The sequence below is a fragment of the Anas platyrhynchos genome, chromosome 3 (genome assembly GCF_047663525.1).
Source record: "Anas platyrhynchos isolate ZD024472 breed Pekin duck chromosome 3, IASCAAS_PekinDuck_T2T, whole genome shotgun sequence".
Lineage (NCBI taxonomy): Eukaryota > Metazoa > Chordata > Aves > Anseriformes > Anatidae > Anas > Anas platyrhynchos.
The window spans coordinates 120,516,823-120,536,158 of NC_092589.1; the positions used below are offsets into that span (position 1 = coordinate 120,516,823).

At 61.9% G+C, this 19,336-nt stretch overlaps 1 protein-coding gene across 2 annotated transcripts; it reads left to right on the top strand.

Moving 5' to 3' along the window:
* Positions 1-5,831: 5,831 nt before the first annotated feature.
* KIF3C (kinesin family member 3C) lies at positions 5,832-19,125 on the top strand. 2 transcript variants are annotated; one of them, XM_038177159.2, is made up of 8 exons: positions 5,832-7,668; positions 10,999-11,100; positions 11,226-11,348; positions 11,554-11,672; positions 13,435-13,590; positions 13,774-13,882; positions 15,157-15,332; positions 16,139-19,125. In XM_038177159.2, exons 1-8 carry the CDS (start codon positions 6,226-6,228, stop codon positions 16,230-16,232), a joined length of 2,322 nt encoding a protein of 773 aa, XP_038033087.1. In that variant the 5' UTR covers positions 5,832-6,225; the 3' UTR covers positions 16,233-19,125. The 2 variants fall into 2 exon arrangements, with proteins under 2 accessions (XP_038033087.1, XP_027311306.2); XM_027455505.3 differs by having other exon boundaries at positions 13,435-13,551.
* Positions 19,126-19,336: the final 211 nt, after the last annotated feature.

Genomic DNA, 19,336 nt, shown 5'->3' on the forward strand with positions numbered 1-19,336 from the left:
CAAGGATGGGGTCCCTTATGGGGCTGGTTGTACGGCCCTAGATGTTCAGCACATTGTCTGGGAGGAACAGGAGAGGAGGTGAAAGGACTCTGCATGCTGCTCTTCTCAGAGGTCACTGCAGCACCCCAGGCCCTGAGCACCAAATTCTGGCCTGCAGGTGCCAGGAACCCCTGGCAATAAATATCAAACTATGATATAATAAATATCAAACTATGGGAGCTGGTCAAGGGTCTCAAAATAAATCCGTGTTGAACTATACCTAGGAGCTGGTCGAATGTTTTGAGACACTCGTGTCACAAAATGTAAGAAATGAAAGGAGTGAGCTTTATCAGCAAGATGAATTCCTGGGAAGAGAAAGTAAAAGTGATGCAAAGTCCAGGAAGGTCCCCACACTGCTTTTCTTTTGCAAGCACTTGCAGGCGTTGCACGAGGTTTCAGTGGCCTTCACGGCCACCCTTCAGCCTTCGGGGGATCTGAGCAGCAAGACACGAGCAAACCTCCTAAAAGCGCAGCCTGGAGGATGGGTCAGCATCTGGAGAGGCTCCTAGCACGGCTTCTGGCAGGGCTGTGGGTTCTCCAGCTTGGTTTTTGCTTCCCTGCCTCTTCCTACATCTGTCCCCCAGCCCAGCTGGAGCACAAAACCAGGGACTAAGAGGAACAAGAAAGGCAGCTCCACGCCTCGCAGGGCCCGTCTCTTCCCAGATCCTGTCCTTGCCGCCACCCTGGCATCGAGAGCAGAAGTACAGAAATACTTCATCAGCACTTGAAGGCGGCAGGAAGGTCACGCAGAGCCCGGGCAGCCTTCAGCAGAGGGGCTCGGCGTGCCAGGGACGTATTTAGCCCCGCGTGCTCGCAGCTCGGCCGCCGGTGCTCGGCATGGGAGGCTCGGCCAGGCTCAGCCCCACGGCGGGCAGCGAGGAGCTTTCTGCCCTCTTGGGGCACAATTACGAGGAGCCCTTCCCCAAATTGAAGGCTTCGGGGTCTTGTTTCTCAGCACCCCGACCCGTTCCAGACACATTCTCCCCCCTTTCTGCTGCCCGAGCTCCTGCCCTCTCCTCGCAGCACCGCTCGCCTGCGGTGGTGCCGGGGTCACGATCCCGCGCTGCCCGCGAGCGGAGGAGAAAGGCCGGCATTGTTGTCAGCAGTGCTTTGCAGAGCCAGTCACCGCCTTGTTTTCGGGGCTTTTCACCGGGGAGGAGAGAAGCAGCGAGGAGAACAAGGGGCTGCGGGGCGCTGGGGCCATGAGATTCAGAAATGGGATGTGGGACATGAGGGGGCAGCTCGTGAGCAAAAGGCTCTGCAGGAGCACGGTAACGTTTAAAAACATTTAATCATCCGTCACCCAAAAAGGAGGACAAGATGTTAGCCCCCGGGGTGAGTGTAGAGAAGCCCCCCAGCCCCGCACAGGAGGTTTGTTCTGTTTGAAGGGACGTTTGGGTGGGTTTGGGGAAGGGTGGGAACTCCTCGCTGCGTATTCGGCGCTGTCAAACCAGAGCTCTGCCTCCTTAAATGACATCTTGCCAGCAGATGATTAAATCCTTTAATCTCCGAGCATCGAGGCTGATCTGGTTGCCTTACAGACGTTGCTCACACCACATCTGTTGAAACCCCGTTCCCAGATAAACGCCCAGCGCCTCCCACCTGGCTGTCAGCACTCCCCTGGCCCCTCTCTCTGCCCCCCCTGGGTGACAGCAGAGGTGGGAAGAGGGACGTGGGGCACAGCCCGGGCTCTTTGCTTGCTTTTCCTGCAGGAATCCCACTGGGACAAGGCCACTGAGCGTGGTCTTGGAGTGAGTCAGCGCAACTGGGACCCTTTTACCCCGTGTCCCGGTGATTTTCCATCTGTGGGGTCCTGGTGGAGCCCAATGGGGCCACCTCCGAGGGCTTTCTCCTCTGAGCACACCCAAAGCCAAGAAACCCCATTTTGCAGGGGCTTTGTAGGGGTTTTGCTGCTCATCTCCCCTTCCTCAGCTCCTCACCCCGCTGCCGTGAGCGTCTTGGGGTCACGCTGGGACCGGGCGCTTGCCTTTAATGCGCCTGCGGGCTGGAAGGGGCTGGAGCTCGGCTCTCCGAGTTGGCTCCCTCCCCGAAGCCGCCGTCTAATTATAGCAGAGTCAGCTGCCAGCAAACTGATCCGGCCGAAATCCAGGCTCCCGTTAAGCCGCACTTGCCCCTCCAACTCCCCCCATCCCTTGGGATATGGGGTAAACCTACCCCAACAATCCCCTCCTTGCCCCCCCGGGGTGGGCTGCGGGAGCCCTGCTCTCCCTGCCCAGCCTCGCTGCCTGCTGGTGCCCTGCTGCGGTGGGAAAAATCCCCCAAAAGAAGTGATTTCAGCCCAACGGGGTGGGTTCGTGCACCAAGAGCCCACCCCACAACCCCAGAGGCTGGCGGAGGAGATCCAGGGGCAGAAACCCGTGGGAGCTCAGCCTGGGAGCTCGGTGGGATGCCCTCGGGCTGCCAGGATTTGGGGGGGAGGTCTCGGGGTTGCTCTTTCAGCAGCTTCTGCACCTTGCCCGCGGGGCGAGGGGCGTTTGGGATTTATGGCACGGTCAGAAGGATTTGGCAGTAACCCGAAACTCATGGCCCAGGTATCTTGGGGACAGACAGCATCTGACACCCAGCCGGGACCTGCCCCCCGTCCTCTGCGGGACAAGGACAGCAGGTGGGGCTGGGCTGCTGCCCACCTGGGATTTGGGATCCCAGGATCCCCCCCCCCCAGCTCCCCCGGCAGAGGGCTGAGGCCACCCCAGGGACCCCGCTGGCTGCAGGGGGGGTGCTCTTGGTGCCCGGGAGCGGTGCCGGGGCGGTGGCTGTGCCAGGGATTTCTCCGATTTTCCCCCTTTTTTCTCCAGATTATTTTCCGGCCACGTCCCTGGGGGGGCTCTGTGGGGCACTGGGAGCCCTCAGGGGCCATAAAAGCACCAAGGGGGGGAGGAACCCAAAAGGAAACCGTCCCTAGATCTGGCCAGGACGGGGCAGAGCGGGGACAGGCGGGGGTGAGCGCAGTGTCCGGGGGTGCCCACAGTGTCCTGGGGGTGCCGAGGTGGCTGTGGTGTCCCTGGGGTGACCGTGACGTCCCAAATGTGACCCTGGTGTCCTAGGGATGACAGAGGTGTCCTGGGGCACCGCCTTGGGGACAACCCCGAGCAGGGCCACCAGCCGGCCTCCTGCTGACACCTGCGGGCGAGCGAGTGTCCCTGCATGTCACCCTGTCCCTTAATGTCACCCTGTCCCTTAATGTCACCATATCCCTCTGTGTCACCCTGTCCCCATGTCCCCTTCCTAAACACCACTCCCTCCCGCGTGTCGCCCTCCCACACGTCCCCACAGCCCCCTCGTTCTCCTTGGGGACACCTTGGGGACACCTTGGGGACACCGGGGACCAGGCTCCCTGCCCCATGGCACAGGGGACACGCAGCCTGTGCCACCCCATAGGGCTGACCCCACCTGGCTGCTGCGCCCCCAGGGGTGGACCCCTCTCCCAGCCGCTGACCTGGGGGGGCTGGGACCAAGGGGGTCGCTGTGGGGTGTGGGGGGAGCGCAGTGATCCCGGATAGAGGGTGAGGGTCCCTGTACGGGCTGTGGGGCCTCCCACAGCCCCGTCCTACATCTCCTGTCCCTAATCCTGCTCCTTGTGTCCCACACCCTGCATCCCACATCCCAGTTCCATACCCTGCACCCCATATCCAGCACCTCATCCCAATCCTGCGCCACGTCCCGCATCCCATGTCCTATATGATGTGTCCTGCGACCTGCATCCCATACCCTGAATCACGTCCCACACCCCCTACACCTTGGATCCTAGTCCTGCATCCCACGACCTGCATCCCAGAACCCAAATCCTGCACCTGGCGTCCTGCATCCCAGTCCTACATTCTGCATCCCACATCGGGCACCCAGCATCCTGCATCCCACAGCCTGCATCCCATATCCCAAATCCTGTACCTTGCATCCCAGTCCTGCTTCTTGCGTCTCGCACCAGGAACCCTGCACCCCACATCACATCCCAATCCTGCATCCTATGCCCCAAATCCTGCATCATGTCCTGCACCCCACAACCCACATCCCACTCCCTGCACCCCGCATCACATTCCCAGCACCCTGCATCCCAATCTAACCCCATGCCTGCATCCTATACCCTGAATCCTGCACCCCACATCAGGCACACTGAGCCCTGCATCCCAATCCCACATCCCACTCCCAATTCATGTCCCACATCCCAATCCTGCATCCCAATCTCGAACCCTGTCCTGCATCCCAATCCTGAGTCGTGTCCCACATCCCATTTCTGAATCTCATCCCACATCCCAATCCTGAATTCTGTCCTGCATCCCAATCCTGCATGTCAGGAGTTATGTGCAGGACCTGAGTCATGCCCCTCATCCCAATCCTGAATCACGTCCTGCATCGCAGTCCCAAATTCTGTCTCACATCCCAATCCTACATCCCAGTCCTGAGTCATGTTCTGCATCCCAATCCTACATCCCAATCCTGAATCCCATCCTGCATCCCACTCCTGAGTCATGCCCCACATCCCAATCCCAGATTTCATCCCACATCCCAATCCTGCATCCCAGTCCCAAATCCCATTCTACATCCCACTCCTGCATCCCAATCCTGAGTCATGCCCCACATCCCAATCCTGAATCCCATCCTGCATCCCAATCCCGAACCCTGTCCTGCATCCCAATCCTGAGTCATGCCCTGTATCCCAATCCTGAATTTTATCCTGCATCCCAATCCTGAGTCATGCCCCACATCCCAATCCCGAATCCTGTCCTGCATCCCAGTCCCAAATCTCGTCCCACATCCCACTCCTGCATCCCAATCCTGAGTCATGCCCCACATCCTGATCCCAAATGTCATCCCACATCCCAATCCTGCATCCCAGTACCAAATCCCGATCCCAAATCCCATCCTACATCCCAATCCTGAGTCATGTCCCACATCCCAATCCCAAATCCCATCCTGCATCCCACTCCTGCATCCAACCCTGAGTCATGTTCTGCGTCCTGATCCTGCATCCCATCCTGCATCCAATCCTGAGTCATGCCCCATGTCCCCATCCTAAATCATGCCCTGCATCCCAATCCCAAATTCCGTCCCACATCCCAATCCTGCATCCCAGTCCCAAATCCCATCCCGCATCGAACTCCTGCATTGGAATCCTGAGTCACATCCCACATTGCGATCCCAAATCCAATCCCACATCCCAATCCTGCATCCAATCCTGAGTCATGCCCCACAGCCCAATCCTGAACTATGTCCTGCATCCCAATCCCAAATCTTGTCCCACATCCCAATTCTGCATCCCAATCCCAAATCCCATCCCACATCCCAATCCTGATTTATGTCCCACATCCCAATCCCAAATCCCATCCTGCATCCCACTCCCGCATCCCAACCCCGAATCATGTCCTGCATCCCGATCCCGCATCCCATCCCGCACCCAATCCTGAGTCATGCCCCACGTCCCCATCCTAAATCCCGTCCTGCATCCCGATCCCAAATTCCATCCCGCATCCCATCCTGCACCCCACTCCTGAGTCACGCCCCGCATCCCGACCCCAAATCCCACCCCCCAATCCCATCCCACCCCCTCCCCCACCCCCCATCCCAACCCCCCCCACCCCAAAAATCCCCCAAATCCCCCTTTTCCCCCCCATTCCCCCCCTCCCCTCCCCGCAGGGCGTCCCCCCCGCGCGCCCCCGCACCTGCGCGCCCCCGCTCCCGCTCCGCCAATGAGCCGCGCGCCCTCCCCCTTCCCCCCCCCATCCCCTCCCCCTTCCCCTCCCCATCCCCTCCCCCTTTTTCCCTTCCCTTCCCCACCTCCCGGCCCCGCCCGGCCCCGAGCCGCCGCCGCCGCCGCCGCCCCTCGCCCGCCCCCGGCCCCGGGGCCGCGGCTGGCAGCGGCTGGGGCGGGCAGCGGCGGGGCTGAACGGGGCCAAACGGGGCCAAACGCCGCCAAACGCCACCAAACGCCACCGAACGGGGCTGAACGCGGACAAACGGGGCCGAACGGGGGCTGAACGCGATCAAACGGGGGCTGAACGGCACCGAACGGCACCGAACGGGGCTGAACGCAAAGCCAAACGGGGCCAAACGCCACCAAACGGGGCCAAACGGCACCAAACGGGGCTGAACGCGGCCAAACGGGACTGAACGGGACCGAACGGGGCTGAACGGGACCGAACAGGGCCGAACGGGGCCGAACGGGTCGCCATGGCCGGCAGGACCCGCGGTGGCGGTGGTGGCGGTGGCGGTGGCGGCGGTGGCGGCGAGGCGCTGCGGGTGGTGGCGCGGTGCCGTCCGCTGAGCCGCCGGGAGGAGGCTGCGGGCTGCGAACGCATCGTGGAGCTGGAGCCCGGGCTTGGCCGCGTGAGCATCCGCAACCCGCGCGCGGCGCCCGGCGAACCGCCCAAGACCTTCACCTTCGACGCCGTCTACGACGCCGGGGCGCGGCAGGCCGAGCTGTACGACGAGAGCGTGAGGCCGTTGGTGGACGCGGTGTTGCGGGGCTTCAACGGCACCGTGCTGGCCTACGGGCAGACGGGCACCGGCAAGACCTACACCATGCAGGGCTCGTGGGCCGAGCCGGAGAAACGCGGCGTCATCCCCAGCGCCTTCGAGCACATCTTCACGCACATCTCGCGCTCGCAGAACCAGCAGTACCTGGTGCGCGCCTCCTACCTGGAGATCTACCAGGAGGAGATCCGCGACCTGCTGGCCAAGGACCCCGGCAAGAAGCTGGAGCTGAAGGAGAGCCCCGAGACGGGGGTGTACATCAAGGACCTCTCCTCCTTCGTCACCAAGAACGTCAAGGAGATCGAGCACGTGATGAACCTGGGCAGCCAGGCGCGCGCCGTGGGCAGCACCAACATGAACGAGTACAGCTCGCGCTCCCACGCCATCTTCCTCATCACCGTCGAGTGCAGCGAGACGGGGCCGGACGGCGAGGAGCACATCCGCGTGGGCAAGCTCAACCTGGTGGACCTGGCCGGCAGCGAGCGCCAGGGCAAAATGGGAGCCCACGGCGAGCGCCCCAAGGAAGCCTCCAAGATCAACCTCTCCCTCTCCGCCCTGGGCAACGTCATCTCCGCTCTCGTGGACGGGCGCAGCACGCACATCCCCTACAGGGACTCCAAGCTCACCCGCCTGCTGCAGGACTCCCTGGGGGGCAACGCCAAGACCATCATGGTGGCCACCCTGGGCCCGGCCTCGCACAGCTACGACGAGAGCCTCTCCACCCTCAGGTTCGCCAACAGGGCCAAGAACATCAAGAACAAGCCCCGGGTGAACGAGGACCCCAAGGACACGTTGCTGCGGGAGTTTCAGGAGGAGATCGTCCGGCTGAAGGCCCAGCTGGAGAAGCGCGGGATGTTGGGCAAGAAGAGGAGAAGGAGCAGCCGGAGGAAGAAGGCGGTGGACGGAGAGAGCGCCACGGAGAACGAAGGGGAGGACGAGAACGAGGACGGCCTGGAGAAGAACATGGAGAACTACCTGAAGGAGCAGAAGGAGAGGCTGGAGGAGGAGAAGGCCGCCATCCAGGACGACCACAGCCTGGTGAGCGAGGAGAAGCAGAAGCTGCTGGAGGAGAAGGAGAAGATGATAGAGGACCTGCGGAAGGAGCAGGAGGCCACGGAGCTGCTGGCCACCAAGTACAAGGTACGTGGTCGCCACGTGGGGGGCACGTGTGAGCCGTGCTGGGCTGCAGCCGGCGTTGCTTGTGGGCACTTGTGGGGTGTCCCAAGTTGGGTGTCCCAAGCTGGGTGTCCCAAGTTGGGTGTCCAAGTTGGGTGTCCCAAGTTGGGTGTCCATTCTGGGTGTCCCAAGCTGGGTGTCCCAAGCTGGGTGTCCCAAATTGGGTGTCCCAAGCTGGGTGTCCCAATTTGGGTGTCCATTCTGGGTGTCCAAGTTGGGTTCCCCAGCAATGTGCCCAAACTGGGTGCCCAAGGGGACCCCGATGCCCCTGGGGTGGTGGTGGGCTAGGATTGCCCTCAGGCACGGACCCCCACGGGACCCTTTTGTGGGTGCTGCTGGGGGTTTGGGGCCACCCGTCCGGGCCCGCTGGTGGCACGAGCGCGCCGTGCTCCGCGCCGACCCTTGGCACAACAAAGCAGCTCCTGGCGGGTGGGGGAGATGCTGCAGATCCGTTCCCACCACCCTGAGGTGGCCCCGGGAACATGCCCAGGGCCGGGGCTGGGGCTCTGCTGGCTCGGGGATGCTCGGGGATTTGGGGCTGAGCGTGAAAGGGGTGGCAGCAGCCCCAGCCCAGCCCCGTGGCCGTGCTGCAGCCCCGGCAGCACCCGTGGGTCCCCCTCCTGCTCCTGCTCCCGGCCCTATCATGGTGATGCTGGCACCACCGACCCTGTCTCAGCCTTTTGGGGCTGCTGCGGGCCCCGCCTGGGCGCAGGGATGGGATGAAGGCACCCCCTGGATGCGGGTGCCGAGGCGGGGAAGGAGCCTGGGTGCTGAGCCACGGCACCACCGCCCTGTGTCAACAGCGTCACGCCTGGCTGAGGATCCGGGGGATTTGGGGAGGGGCTGTCCCCGTTGTCCCCGTGCCACCCCTGTGCCCAGCTCAGCGCCCGCTGCAGCCCCAGCGCTCGGTGCTGAGCCCCCCGGGGCTGCTTGTGGCAGGTTCCCGGGGTGGCTTTGGTGTCTGCTCCTCCACGACCTGTGGGACACGGATGTCCCTGGGGGGCTCACAGGACTTGGGGTCCCTGCTGGGGCAGGGCTCCAGGGAGGTGCCGGGCTCCCCGTTACGCCCCGGTGCCGGAGGGGTCCCCGCCATGCAGGGACGGGCACCCCGGTGTCACCGGGGGCACACGGCCGTGCGCACGGGTGTGTGACATGGCCAGCGGTGTGTGGCCCTGCCCGGTCACCCACAAGACACGGGGACCCACGGGCTCACACGGGGGGGGTCAGAGCTTTTAGGGCCAGCCTGGCACTGGCCGTGGCCCTCTTGGGGCCGGGGGTTCACGGGGCCGGGGGCTGCGTCCTGCAGCGGTGCCGTGCCGCAGGCTCCCTCTGTGACACCTCCCCGCGGTGTCTCCTTGTCCGGGGTGGTGCAGTGGGGTCTGGCTCGGGGCCACGGCGTGCCCTGTAATTGCTGAGTAACGAGGCAGGGCTGGAGGCCAGGATGATGCTGCAGCCCCTTTGGTGGCCTCCGCAGCCTCCAGCCTGGGGGGGGGACACCCATTTCAGCATCACCCCACGGGGGTAAATCCAGCCCTGGCTGGCAGCGGAGGGGCAGAGCCTCCTGCGGTGCCCTCCCCGATGGGCTCAGGGGGGGTTTTCCTGGTTTCAGTGGTGTGGAAAGATGCAGTGGGCAGCACGGCGCAGCCCCTCGTGGGCGCTTTGTCCCTGCAGCTGCAGCGGGGTTGGCACAAAGGCAGCCCCTGTGCTTTGGGGGGGGGGGGACACTGGCACGCGTGGGAGCGAGCGCGGGGCACGCAGGGCACCCTGCCCACCCGTGGGTGACGCAGCCAGCCCGTCCCCTCCCCAGGTTGTGGGGTCGGGGGAGCAGTTGCCAGCACGGAGGAGCCGGGGGCTCGAGCCACGGGGGGTGTCAGAGCCACGCAGCACGTGGGGAGGTGCGGGGGCCCCGCGGGGAGCTGGGCAGAGCGGTGCGGGGCTCAGGGGCTGCAAATTTGAGCAATAACAGGGAAATTCCTACATATAAAATGGGGCACGTCCACCAGGTGCATCCTGCAGCCACGGGGCAGTGGGGTCAGCGCTGCCATCCCGCTCGGGGCGACCTGCGATGTGTCATGTTGGGTCCCGGTCTCTCCACCCCGAGGGCTCCCCAGCGTCCCCGTGGCGCGGTGTCGGGTGCCGCAGGAGCCCGTGCAATGCTGGGAAAATAAAAAAATAGGGGAAAAAAAACAGGGATTGAGCGGTTCTGCCCCAGAAACCTGCGTGCCCGGGGAGATGCCGGTCCCCTTCGCCTGGCGTCACCGCCCTCGTGCCTCGCAGTTGCTTGGAGACGGCGGCGAGGGGGGTCCCGGGGGGCTGGGGGGGCGCAGCCTTTGTCACAGCCCGCCCTTGGGGCGCTCACACGAGTGTGCAAATGTTGCACGGGGGGGTAAATGGGAGGGGACACGTGCACAAGCGCCGGCACAACGTGGGTGTGTGTAGGAGAGTGTGCAAAGGGTGTGAGTGTGTGCACAGCGTGGTGACGGGGAGCCCCTGGCACTGGGGAGGTGATGGGAAGCACAACTGGGAGGGGATGGGATGCGATGGGATAAATGGGATGGAAGGGGATGGGATGGGGTTGAAGGGAGAGGATGGGATAGGATGGGGATATGGGATGGGGTGGGGTGAGGTGGGATGGGATGGATGGAATAGGATGGCATGGATGGGGTGGGGTGGGTTTGGAGGGATGGGATGGGGTGGGATGGGATGGGATGGGAGGGATAAGATGGGATGGGGTGAACGGGGTGGATAGGGTTTGGGGGTCAGGATGAGACCACCCCAAGGGAAACGGAGCTGGATGCCCAGCTCTGTGCCTGGCAGGGCTGGAGCGGGGAGCTCAGATCCTGCCCCAGGACCCGCTGCACCCCCGTGTTTCCAGCAGCTCCAAGCACTGCAGGACCCAAAACGGTGCTCAAACGGACCCAAAAGGTGGCCCAGCTTTGTTTAACGAGGGTCAGCCCAATTAGCAGCACATGGCAGGGCAGGTCACGGAGCCAGGAAACGCCATGGGTTGGAGGAATCCAGCTCCGCACAGCACCACCCCAAAACCAGACCCTAAATCTGAGAGCCTTGTCCCAGCACTGCTTGAACCCCAACCGCTCGGTGCCGTGCCCATGTCCCTGGGGAGCCCACCCCAATTCCCCACCACCCCTGGGTGCAGAACCTCTCCCCAAACCCCCCGAACCTCCCTGTCCCAGCTCCGTGCTGTCCCCTCGGGTCCTGGCGCTGCCCCCAGAGCACAAAGCTCAGCCCCTCCTGGAGATCCAGTGACCCCCACCCCATTTTGTGCCCCCCCAGGCCATGGAGAGCAAGCTGCTGATCGGCGGCAGGACCATCATGGACCACACCAACGAGCAGCAGAAGATGCTGGAGCTGAAGCGCCAGGAGATCGCCGAGCAGGTACCCCAGGACCCGTGTGGGGACAGTCCCTGGGGCTGGGGGGGCAGCGTGCCCATGGGGCGGGGGGGGGTTTGGGGCAGTGCCCGAGCCAGCCCTCAGCCTCTTTCCCCCCACCCCGGTCGCAGAAACGCCGCGAGAGGGAGATGCAGCAGGAGATGCTGCTGCGGGACGAGGAGACCATGGAGCTGCGGGAGACCTACACGTCGCTGCAGCAGGAGGTGGAGATCAAAACCAAGAAGCTGAAGAAGGTGAGAAACCTTCTGGGGGGGGGGGGACACCCAGATGTGCCCTCGGTCCTTATCTCAAGGGGGGTGCATCCTACAGCCACCCTGCCCTATCCGTGTCCCCCCCATGGGACCTGCTGGCTTGAAGGAGGCTCCGAGCACGGCCCCGGGGGGGGAATCACCGTGCTAGGGGCTGGGGGCTGATGTTTTTTCCCCCCCCCCGGCCCAGCTGTACGCCAAGCTGCAGGCGGTGAAGGCGGAGATCCAGGACCAGCACGACGAGTACATCCGCGTGCGGCAGGACCTGGAGGAGGCGCAGAACGAGCAGACGCGGGAGCTGAAGCTCAAGTAGGTGGCCCTGAGCTTGGGGGGGGGGGCACAGAGCACAGCCCCCCCCCCCCATTAGCAGCAGCAGTTTGGGTGTGCACGGTGACGGGGCTGGGTGTCACCCCTGGGTGCCACCCCCCTGCGCTCCGCTCGTGCCCCCGGGTGGGTGCAACGAGGTGCAGGGGCCCCCGGTTCCCTCCAGAGCATCTCGGAAGCACAGGTCCAGCCCCCCCCACGCCCCCAGTGGGTCTGTTTTCACTGCAAGCAATTATTTGATTCAATATCTTAAAATAACAGCCCAGACGCGTATAAATATTTTAGCGTTTTCGTGATGAAATATTCAGGGTTTTACTCCGAGCAGAATCTCATTGCAGTTTTACCACCCGGCCTTTTGAACGGGATTAAAACATTTTTAGAGCCTGCAGACTCACGTCAGCAATTCATCTGCTCGGAACGGCCTTGTGCAGCTTCCCGATTTACCCCAAAACCATCGTGGGAAAACCAAAATTCCCTCTGGGGTCAATGGGATGCAGTTTCCCTCGCTGTCCGCCCTCCCCGGGCATCTCGCCTGGGGAAGCTTCGCTGCTGCGACAGCCTGGCCGCTTCGGCTTCCCATCCTCCGAAGGGATTTTCAGAATGAATTAAGGCTTTAAAAAAAAAAAAAAGAAAAAAAAAAAAAAAAAGCGACAAGAATAATCCGGGGCTGAGAGGAAATGCTCTTAGCGGGGCTGGCGGGACGCCGGCAGGGGGCTGGAATCCCGACCTGGGGGGTGCAGGGGGGCAGCGAGGGCTGCGAGAGGGCCTGAGGGGGGGAAAGAGGGGCTGGGGGGGGAGCAGCTGGCTCCTGGGTGGATTTGGGGAGCCCCCGGGGGGGTTCCTGGTGCATCAGGGAGCTGCAGGGGCTCAGCAGTGGGGGCTGCGCTGCAGACTGCAGGTTGCAAACTGCACGGTGCAGGCTGCTTTGCAAATTGTGCACTGCAAGCTGCATGGTGCAAATTGCACGGTGCAAATTGCACATTGCAAATTGCACGTTGCAAATTGCACGTTGCAGGCTGCTTTGCAAACTGTGTGTTGCAAACTGTGTGTTGCAAGTTGAACGTTGCAGACTGCACTCAACGTGGGCGTTGCAAATCGTGCGTTGCAGGCTGCACGTTGCAAACCGTGCATCCCAACCTGCATCGCAACCTGCACGTTGCAGGCTGCCTTGCAAACCCTGTGCTGCCAACTGCACATTGCAGGCTTCCTTGTAAACCGTGCGTTGCAAATTGCACACTGCAAACTGCACATCACGGGCTGCATTGCAAATGATGCATTGCAAACTGCACGTTGCAAACTGCGCATCGCGGGCTGCATTGCAAACTGCACATTGCAAACTGCACATTGCAAATTGCATGCTGCAAACTGCACATCACAGGCTGCATTGCAAATGGTGCGTTGCAAACTGCACGTTGCAAATTGCACGTTGCAAACTGCACGTTGCAGACCGTGCATTGCAGACCCTGCCCGGGGACCCGCAGGGGGGCAGGCGGTGGGGTTTTGGCCCCGAGGCAGCGCGCAGAGCTGACGATGTTTCCTCCGCTCCTCTCTGAATGACAGTCTTCCTCTGCCCTTTCTCTCCTGCCTCGCCCACCCCTGCTGGATCCCACCCTGGCGGACCCTCTCTGCCCCCCCGTGCTCCCCGTGTCCTCCCCTGCCCTGCTCCCCCTTGCTCCCCATCTCTGCTCTCCCTCCTGTCCCCGTGACCCCTTCCTCTCCTTCTCCTCCTGGCCTGTGCCTCTCGCAGGTACCTGATCATCGAGAACTTCATCCCTCCGGAGGAGAAGAACAAAATCGTCAACCGCCTCTACTTCGACTGCGAGGAGGACCAGTGGAAATTCCAGCCGCTGGTGCCGGCCGGCGGGTGCGTGCGGCTCCCCGCCAGCTGGGGCGAGGAGCGGGGGTGAGCTGGGCCCGGCGGTGCCACCTCTGTGGGTTGGGGACACGGGGACACGACGGAGGCGCCGCGGGTTGGAGCCTCCCCTCCGCCCGCTGGGGTCCGTCCTGCGCTCGGGGCCGTGCCCGGCGCGGTTCTGGCAGCGTTGGTGCTGTGTGAGGGACCCTCCTCGCCTGGTTTCCTTTTCAGAAGCAGCAGCCAGATGAAGAAGAGGCCCACGTCGGCCGTGGGGTACAAGAGACCCATCAGCCAGTACGCACGCGTGGCCATGGCCATGGGATCGCATCCGCGCTACCGGGTAAGGGGGGAAACGGGGGGCACGGGGGGGAGAGGGCATCCCTGGGTGGGTGGGTGGATGGATGGGTGGATGGATGGATGGATGGGTGGATGGATGGATGGGTGGATTCGGTGTGTCAGTGAATGGATGGGTGGATGGAGGGATGGATGGATGGATAGGGGTCTGGAGAACAAGTCCTATGAGGAGCGGCTGAGGGAGCTGGGCTTGTTCAGCCTGGAGAAGAGGAGGCTCAGGGGCGACCTTATCGCTCTCTACAGATACCTTAAAGGAGGCTGTAGTGAGGTGGGGGTTGGTTTGTTCTCCCACGTGCCTGGTGACAGGACGAGGGGGAACGGGCTAAAGTTGTGCCAGGGGAGTTTTAGGTTGGATGTTAGGAAGAATTTCTTTACTGAAAGGGTTGTTAGGCACTGGAACAGGCTGCCCAGGGAGGTGGTGGAGTCACCATCCCTGGAAGTCTTCAAAAGACGTTTAGATGTAGAGCTTAGGGATATGGTTTAGTGGGGACTGTTAGTGTTAGGTTAGAGGTTGGACTCGATGATCTTGGAGGTCTCTTCCAACCTAGAAATTCTGTGATTCTGTGATAGGAGGATGGATGGGTGGGTGGGTGGATGGAGCAATGGAGGAATGGATGGATAGGAGGATGGAGGGAGGGAGGAAAGGAGAGACGGATGGAGAGATGGACAGATGGATGGATGGATGAAGGGATGGAAGGAAGGAAGGAAGGAAGTATGGAATGGCACTGGGATAGATGGACAGAGAGACAGACCTATGTAGAAGTGGACGGATGGAGGGATGAATGGAAAGAACTGCACTGACGGATGGAAAGAAGTTCAATGAGGTGGATGGATTTTATTGAGATGGATCAATGGACAGGTGGAGAAAATAACACTAGGATGAGGTGGTGGCTGGTAAGAACTGTATTGGGGTGGGTGGGTGGGTGGGTGGATGGATGGATGGATGGATGGATGGATGGATGGATGGATGGATGGCAGACAGCTCCAGACACCTGGAGAGAGGATGGAGTAAATAAGACTTGATGACTTGAGGTACTTGAGATAATGCTCCCAGCTTTGAGAGCTTGGTCCTTGAGCTCCTGGCTCACTGCCTCTGCTGGCTCCTGCCACCAGGGCACAGCAGCAGCCAGGAGAGGGTCCCTGCTCCCCGTGGGCATTCAACTTTGCTCAGCAATTCGGACCTCCCCGAGGTGCTGCCTCGCTGCTTTGCCACGCGGTGACTCCCCGCCTTGTCTCTCCCTTCTCCCTGTCCTGCTGCAGGCTGAGAACATCATGTTCTTGGAGCTGGACGTCTCCCCTCCGGCCGTGTTCGAGTTTGAGCGGAGCAGGGACCCGGCCGAGCAGGACCCGCGGGCGCTGCACCTGGAGAGGCTGATGCACCTCGACAGCCTCCTGGAGCGGCCGGCGGCCTCCCGCGTGAGGAAATCCCGCTCCTGGTGAGTGCCGGGGATGCGCCGAGTGGGGCAGCACAGGCTGAGAGCGAGCTGCAAAGCCGAGGGCACGGGGCAGCCTGGAAATGTTTCCTGGCTCCTGTTGGAGGCAGGTTTTGGGGGGTCCAAGGGGAGCCCAACACCCAATCCACCTCCACCCTGCTGCCCCGCGGGGCTTCGTACGCTCCCTGTTGCTTTGGGGTTTAAAACTAGCTGTGAATTGCTGGTGTGTAATAATATTTAAAAATGTGGATAATGATGTTTTTATAATGGGTGCTAAATGGGAAGGCTCTGGGAGACCTCACAGCGGCCTGCCCGTGCCTGAGGGGGGTGCAGGAGAGACGGGGAGGGACTCTGTAAGGGGTGTAGGGACAGGACAAGGGGGAATGGGCTTTAACCTCAAAGAGGGCAGGGTTAGGTTAGACATTAGGAGGAAATCCTTCCCTCTGAGGGTGGTGAGGCCCTGGTGCGGGGTGCCCCAGGAGCTGGGGGTGCCCAAGGCCAGGCTGGATGGGGCTGGGGGCAGCCTGGGCTGGGGGCAGGGGTCGTGCCCATGGCAGGGGTGGCACTGGGGGGGGGCTCTGAGGGCCCTGCCAGCCCAGACTATTCCAGGATTCTGTGAATCTATGAAAAAATAGGATGGTGACAGCAACACATCATTGCGCACACACCCCCAGGATGACCACAGTGCTGTCCAGCGCTGGGTGCTGCCCACGTGGGAAATTGCAGAGAAAATAGCGGGGTCTGGGGGAGGAGACGGGGGAAGAGGAAGCAGAAAGGAGATAATTTTCAGCTCCTGCCACCCCCTCCAGGTGCCAGACGCCGCGGTCGCTGCCGTCCTCCACCACGCACGTCGCCCTCGCCGCCGGCTCCCCGCGCGCCTCCACGACGCCGGCGCAGGAGTGACCGCCCCGAGCCCCTGCCCCGCGAGGACTGAGCCCGTCGGCGGCTGCCTCCAGCGCCGACGGGGCCAAGGAACGGCCCCGCCGGCAGCACCTCCACCGCCGGCAGCGCCTCCACCGCTCCCCGTTCGTCTTTGTCTTCAGCTACTTCGGTGTGCGCCTGTGTTTGTGTGAGACGCTCGTGAGCAGCCCCCCCTCCCCGGGGCGATGGGAGCTGCCCCCTTCCTTCCTTCTTTCCTTCTTTTTCCTTCCTCCCCCTCACCTCCCCCCCCGCCTTCCCTAGTCTGGATCTGTCACTTTATTTATTTAACGTATTTATTTATGGAGTGGTCGGTGAGCAGAGGCAGGAGGCGCGGTGGCGCTGCGGGACGCCCGAGGCTGGCACCGCGCGGGTCCCTTCGCTGGGACGCGGGGCCCCCGGAGCCCCCCGAGCCCCCCACCCCACGGCCCCTGAAGGCTTTGGCACGGGGCGAGGCAGCTCCGGACCCTCCCTGCTGCGCTCACCAGATCCCATGGAGCTTCCCCTAAAGTCTGTGCTGCGGCTCGTGGCAACATCTGCAAGGTTTTGGAGACGTCCCGGTGGCAGACCCTCACCCTGGGCTTTGTGGAGACCACGGGGGGCTCACCGGTGGCGGCGGCGATGTCTCGCTGACTTCTGCACGTGGCTGAACCTCCACGCTGCCAGCTCCATCCACCACGAGGGCCTGGGAGATGCCCAAAGGGCCCCTGGAGGTGATTGCCCCGGTCCTGCGTGGCCGTCTGACACCCAGCTTGCCCTGACCGTGCGCGTGTGTGGCTGCAGAGCAAGGACAGGAGGTGGGGAGCTCCGTCCCCTTCCACCCAAGGAGCCACGTAGTCTGAGGAGCAGCATTGCCTGAGTGAAACCCATGCTACGATTTCCATCTTTTCTGGCAACTAAAGGCAACGTGGCACAAAATGGTGATGCCTGGAGGAGTGACCTCAGCACAGCTCTCCTCTGGGCTGGAAACGCTGCGCTGGGGGCTGGGGAACGCTTCTGGTCGCTCGGGGTGGTGGAGGGAGAGGTGATGGATGTGAGATGGGTAATGGGTGTGAGCAGCAAGCAGCAGGGCTCCTCCACCCGGCACAGCAACCAGAAACCCATCCCAGGCAGCAGCACATGGCATTGCCAGGACGTCACTCGGTGTCCCCAAATGGTTCAGCTTTGGGCAGTAGGGTCGGAGAGGGGTCTGGGACCATTTCCATGCCAGGGCAGCAGCTTGGGCACGGAAAGCTGTGGTTTATCTGGGATGGTTTTCAGGTTTGGGGAGGTGGAGCTGAGTTATGGGGTCCCGATGGATGGGGGAGCGACCCCCTGGTGCACCAGGACGTTGTGGGTTTGCTGAAGCCAGAAGGGATGGGGTGCTGGTGTGGAGGGGAACCCTGAGCTACAGCTGCTTGGGACCAAGTGCCACCTCTCAGGAGAGGCCCCACAGCCACTCGGCCAGGCTGGGGTGCCCGAAACTTCGTGCTCTTCCCCTGACCCATCCTCTGCTGTGGGATCTTCTCCCGTTCCCCCGTGGCACTGTCCTGCTTTGTGTTCGCTGCCCCGTGCTTCTGCTGCCATCCTCCCTTCTCCACCTGCTTTCTGTCTGAATACAAACTTGCCCTGGAAGTTCGGGCAGGAATTGAGCAGCGAAGGCTGCACCGTTGGGTAGGGAAAAAAAAATCCCAGGGAGGGGAGCGAGTGCGTGGTGCTGCTGAGCGCAGGGCAGGGCGCACAAGGAAGGGGCTTTGGAGGTGGAGGATGGGTCCCTGGGTCTCTCCCGTGGCTGGTGGCGATTTCAGCCCGCTCACAGCACCGTGGCAGGGTGGGGAAGCAGAGGATGGAGACCCAGCTCCTCCTTCCATTTCCAGGATGGCCTCGGGGAGCACAAAGTTGGGAAGCAGAGACCTAAGAAAGGAAATCTGTCTGCACGGCATCCTGCGGGGGTATTTTCTCTTCCCTTCTTCCTCGCCTTCCAGCTGCCCCAAGTTCATTTTCGGCCAGGTCGGGGGCTCCTTGAGACCCGAGGTGGGGAACCAGGGCACAGCAGGCGAGGCCGAGGGCTGGTGGCAGGGGCCAGCAACGTGCTGCCACCCACGGGCTCCATCACCTGCCTGGCTTCTGGAGCTTGTTTTTCGTGGGACAGTCCCCGTGTCCCCATCCAGGGCTGCTCGCCAAAACGCCTCCAGGCCATGCGCCGTGGGCCGGGCACGCTGCTGCCCCTGCCTTGCAATGCTGGGCCAGGCCACTCGCAGCCTCCCTGCGTGGCTGCAACGAGCTGGGGTGAATTATTTGTACCGTTCCTCGTTCTTTGTACGTCGGTGCGTGTGGTATTTCCATAGGGGTGTGTGTAGGCGTGTGTGGGTGCGCGCGTGTGTAGCCAAGGGATCTCTTCACCTTCGATGTGCGTGTGAGTCCAGGGGCAAGTTCCAGAGGGGGGGCAGTGGGCTGGGGTGGGGCCCTTTTTTTTTTTTTTTTTAATTTTAATGGGTTATTTAGTTATTTTTGGTTTCAGGTTTGGATTTTATTTTATTTTTTTTTTTTGCAAGGGGTGGGCTGGGGTCTGTTTCGGATCGATCGACAAGGTGAGGGCCTTGATTAGGACCAAATTTTTGTGCCTGTTGCTATGGTGACCCGTTTAGAAATCAAAAGTTTACCGTACGGTGGCCCATCCTTGTCGCTATACATAATGAATATACGGGACATATTATAAATATATATATATTATACATACTGTATGGAGAGAGGTCACGGATCTCACCCCCCCCTCTGGCTTTGGATGGACACCTCCTCAATATTCTGTAATGTAGCTTTGACTCGGTGCTGGACGTGCTCAGAAGGCGCCGGCACTCCTCAAAAACTGGCAATGACACCAATAAAGGAATGAGCATCATCGCGCAGAGCCTCCCTCGCCTCCTTCAACGCCGTGCCGGGGCTCCCCGCAGGGCTTTGGGGTCGGGGCTGCTGCTGCTGCACGAGCCGGGGCTTTGGTACTTGCTGCCCTTCATTTCTCCGCATGTTTTTCCTGTTTAAGGCAGCATTCGCACCAAAATTTGCAGCTGTTTTGCAGGAAGCCTCAGCAGAATAAGAGCTGGGAGCTGGCC

What these genes read in the sequence shown, in the direction of transcription:
- KIF3C (XM_038177159.2), top strand. Translation starts at nt 6,226, where the DNA reads ATGGCCGGCAGGACCCGCGGTGGCGGTGGTGGCGGTGGCGGTGGCGGC. An exon ending in GCCAGGAGATCGCCGAGCAG is followed by an intron (nt 11,101 to 11,225) that starts GTACCCCAGGAC and finishes CCCCGGTCGCAG; the next exon opens with AAACGCCGCGAGAGGGAGAT. An exon ending in ACGCGGGAGCTGAAGCTCAA is followed by an intron (nt 11,673 to 13,434) that starts GTAGGTGGCCCT and finishes TGCCTCTCGCAG; the next exon opens with GTACCTGATCATCGAGAACT.